Genomic DNA, 4416 nt, shown 5'->3' on the forward strand with positions numbered 1-4416 from the left:
TATTTTACAGCTCCGGAGTCCAAAGTCCAAAGTGCACCTATCTCAATGGCTAAAATCCAGGTGTTAGTGAAGGCCAAGTTCCTTTCTTTTGTTTGTTGTTTTTCTTTTCCAAGTTCCTTTCTGCAGGCTCTAGTGGAGAATCCATTTCCTTGCTTTAAAAAAAAAATTATTTTTGTGATTTGGATGAACGTTTATCAGGCAATTCATGCACAGTTTGTTCTGTGACTTGAATCTCCACAAGCTCTCCTGAAGCTTCCTCATGGTGTTTACCGGTTCCTAGCCCTTCCCAACAGCTGAGCCCGGGAAAACCCTGCCTTTCAGACCTTGCAAGGTTAATTGTCCTAGGGAATGGACGCCTCTCAGGTGTTATCATTCACCTCACTGGCCCCCAATGTGGTTCAGCTGAAAGTTGAGGTTCTAGCCTTCAAGGGCAGCTGAGGGTCAGAGCCTCGGTGGTTCCGCCAGTGTCCAGCAGAACAAGTAAGCTTAGTCTTTTCTGATGTTGAGTTTTGGGCCACCTTTTTCTCTCTATCCAGCATCTCCTATTTGTTAAAACGGGAATAAAAGGAAAGCGGACCCAGCTCGTGGGTTTTAATTCACGGGTCTTATTAAAGTTAATGACCTGCCCGGGTGTTTAAAATGGAACGAGAGTAAAGGGGGCAGGGTGAGGGGAGATTGGAAGACAGAGTACAAAGTGAATAGCTGAACAAGGGAGAGCTAGAGACAGGAAGAGACAGAGGGACAGACATGCGGCCACCTGAGAAGGTGAAGAAAGTCAGGGAGAGCGAGAACAAAAGAATCCCGTGTTAATAAACTTCGGGACAGGCTTCTGGAAGACGTCTCCAGAAGGCGAGGTGTCACGTTAGGCTCCATGGGGTTAGAGACACTGGCTATGGCTGAGAACCGTAGTGGTACTGCTAGACCCTTTACTAGTGTGACCCCTTTCTGAGCCATCCACAGTGGGAGCCTAGCCCCATCTCGTCCTGGGCTCTGGGTCTGGAGGCTTGGCTTTGCACGAATTGTTTCCCAGCCATTTTCCTCTTCTCCTCGAGACTCCACATTCTTCACCCATGGTGTCCTTCCATTTTCAAAGACGGCAATCATTGGTCCACTCTTTTCCACATCCATGGTGTCCTTCCATTTTCAAAGACGGCAATCATTGGTCCACTCTTTTCCACATCCATGGTGTCCTTCCATTTTCAAAGACAGCAATCATTGGTCAAATCTTTTTCACATCAAACGACTTGACTCTTCTGCCTCCTCTTCCACAATGTAGACCTTTGGTTTAAGGTCTCCCATTCAAATAATCTCATTTTAAGCAAGCTAATTAATAACAATTCTGTTTTCAAATGCAGCCCTCCCTCACCATGGAACATAGTACATTCACTGGGGATAAGGACCCGAGCATCCCGGGGGCATTATTCTGCTTGCCACAGGAGGCGTCTTCCAGTGGTTGGACCCAGCCCTTAGAGTGGGTGGGGGGAGAGGCTTCCTCCTTGGAACTGGAGCTACCAGGTAGAGGGTGTTTGGCAGATTCTACATGAAGCCCCGGCTGAGCCCAGAGCCCAGTTCATGGAGATGCCCTTTCTAAGCCACTGGTCCACATTAGACTTGGGAGCATTCGGTCAGGCGCAAAGCAACCCGACATCACCGAGATGAGTGGAGAAGGTGCCGAAGGGGAGCTGGGCTGTCTGGGATACCGGGAGTCCAGGAGAAGGTGAGGCTGAGGAAGCTGCTTGACTCAACAGGGGACGGGGCAAGGGAGAGAAAGCCTTTAGACAGCTGGGTGAGGAGATCCGTTTTAGTCATTCAGCAACTACCAGCCACCCCAAAGGTGGGTTTCAGCCAGAGGAGACTGGTGCTCAGGCAGGGGACACTAACCAATCCTTACCCCATGTTGTTGATGCAATCTTTTTCACTTCTCCAGAGTGACTTCTTGGCAGGAATTCTGTGGCATCAGTTGGACTGGGTTCAAATCCCACCGTCCCACTTCTGTGATATCCAAGGAAAGTGGACTAAGCTCGCTGACCCTGTGGCTCCTTATCTATGAAATGAGGATGGCATTACCACTTACTTCACATGCCTATTAAGAACTAGCCCTCGCAAGATATGACAAAATAACAATTTATAAACTATCAAGGGCTCATGAGGGAGGGGGAAAATGAGGACCTAATGCCGGGGGCTTAAGTGGAGAGAAAATGTTTTGAGAATGATGAGGGCAATGAATGTGCAAATGCGCTTTACACAATTGACGTGTGTATGGATTGTGATAAGAGTTGTATGAGCCCTAATAAAATGATTTAAAAAAAAAAAAAAGAACTGGCCCCCATCACATTGTGGGGTGAAGGACTGTGAGAAAGTCTGAAAGAACCCCAGGTGGGTTGGCAGTAAGTCTAACACTGTCAGCATGAGCCGTCCAAGACAGGGTTCGGTTTTCACCCTTACAACTAGCTGTGCGAGTTTGGGCACACTGCTTAACCTACTTGAGCCCGAATCATTGAATACGTCTAACGGGTTCCAAAGAGCCCTAATGGCACAGTGGTTGAGTGCTCAGCTGCTAACCAAAATATCATCATCAGTCTAAACCCACCAGCTGCTGCTCCATGGGTGAAACTACCTGGCCATCTGTTCCCATGAAGATTCCACCCTAGGACACTCTATGGGACAGTTGTACTCTGTCCTAAAAGGTCATTGAGGAGCCCCGGTAACGTAGTGGGCTACAAACTGTGCTGCTTAACCATGAGGTCAGTAGTTCAAACCCACCAGCTGCTCTGAGGGAGAAAAATGAGGCTGTCTGCTCTGGCCAAGATTTTAAGGTTCTCAGAAACCCAAGGGGCAGTTCTACTAGATGCTGAGTTTGAGTGGACTCCACGACAGTGAGTTGATAGGGTCACAACACTTCAAAACTCGATGGCACAAAACACCATTGTGGACCAACTCTGAGGCAAGCAGCTTCCAAAACCCCAAACCCGCTGTCCTGGAGTGAATTCCAAATCATAGTGACCCTACAGGACTGAGTAGAACTTTCCCATTGTGTTTCTCAGGCTGTAGAGCTTCAGGGAAGCGGACAGACACTATTTTCTCCTGTGTAACAGGTGGGTTTGAACCACCAGTCTTTTGGTTAGCAGCCAAGAACTTGCCCCTGGCACCACCTGGGTAGGTAGGTAAAGAGGAGATACCATGAGTACTTTCTTCCTAGGTTGATGTGACACTGCAGTTAAGATACTCATAAACCACCTGATTCTGTGCCTGGTGTGTAGGCTGCACTCCAATGTTAGGATCAAGTTCCCATCTACAGGGACTGGGAGGGGGTGGTGGTGAGGAGCAGCTTGGCTGGAAGGGGAGTTAGGACATGTATGCTCTGACATGTCCAGACCTCAACCTTTAGGGTGGCGCTGGTGTGATTGGCAGGTTCATCCAGGTCGACACAGGCTGGCTGGCCCCTGGCCAACTCAATGTGTTTCCCTTTGCCTAGTAACAGTGAGGTGTGGCTGCAGCCTGGCATGGAGGGGGACAGTTCAACTAACTAGTAGCTGAGAGCAACCCAGTTCTGGAATCCTCTGGCTGTCCCCAATGCTGAGGACCAGCTCCTCAGGCTGAAGGAGACCAGTAAGTGGAGAGCGACCTGGGACGAGCATATTAGGTCCTTCGCCCTTATTACTTCCCGGGAGCATGGGACTGGGCCCAGCTAGTATAAGAGTTAAGGCCTAATTTAGGAGCGTCCCTAAAGGCCATGCAGTAGGGATGGGCCCCTACTATCAACCAGGGGTGGTGGTGATGGGGTGTGGGGAACAGGGGGTGAAGAGCAAGGACTGTGCCACTCCCCGCAGCTCTAGACCAGGATCAGGACGAAGCCTCACCAAACAAAATGCCCTGCGCCGTAAGTTCGGGCCATGTATTCCTATAGCTGCTTGCTGCCCGAGGAGGGCCTCTGGCCTTCTCTGCAGCCCCTTGCCTACACCTACCTGCCCAGCCCTCTGCTGCTGCCCCCGATCCAGGCCCACAACTTCTGCAGCAGACCCCCCGGCCTGAGCGCGGGCGAATGGGCGACTCCGCGGGAGTACCACTGTTTCTATGGCCCCAGCGCGCCCCTGCCCGTCGCGTCGCCCTACTGGGCTTTCCCACCGGCCTACGCCATGGCTCCGAGCCCGCTATTCCCCGCGACCGGCTACGCGGGGCCCGGGCCACCGCCCCCCGCGGCGAGGGAGGGCGAGGGCTCGGCGCCGTGGCCGGAGGGCGACAGCCTGCAGGCGGAGCTGCGCTGGGGCCGCGTGGAGCGCGCGCTGGACCCGCGCCACCCGCTGCCCGACTACGTGCGCCGGGAGCTGCGGCGCGCGTACGGCACGTACCCGCGCACCGACGTGCGCATCACCTACCGCGGCGGCGAGTTCCTGCTGCAGGCCGCGCCGCGCGTGC

At 52.5% G+C, this 4416-nt stretch overlaps 1 protein-coding gene across 1 annotated transcript in view; it reads left to right on the forward strand.

Moving 5' to 3' along the window:
- Window positions 1–3893: 3893 nt before the first annotated feature.
- Window positions 3894–4416, forward strand: part of CUNH10orf95 (chromosome unknown C10orf95 homolog) — a 1315-nt gene continuing 792 nt past the window's right edge. The window contains exon 1 of the mRNA XM_030886018.1: window positions 3894–4412. Coding sequence (XP_030741878.1) covers window positions 3894–4412 — 519 coding nt within the window. The remainder of the gene's footprint in view (window positions 4413–4416) is intronic.

The sequence above is a fragment of the Echinops telfairi genome, unplaced genomic scaffold (genome assembly GCF_000313985.2).
Source record: "Echinops telfairi isolate 266 unplaced genomic scaffold, ASM31398v2 ScPeMD7_70;HRSCAF=299, whole genome shotgun sequence".
Classification (NCBI taxonomy): domain Eukaryota; kingdom Metazoa; phylum Chordata; class Mammalia; order Afrosoricida; family Tenrecidae; genus Echinops; species Echinops telfairi.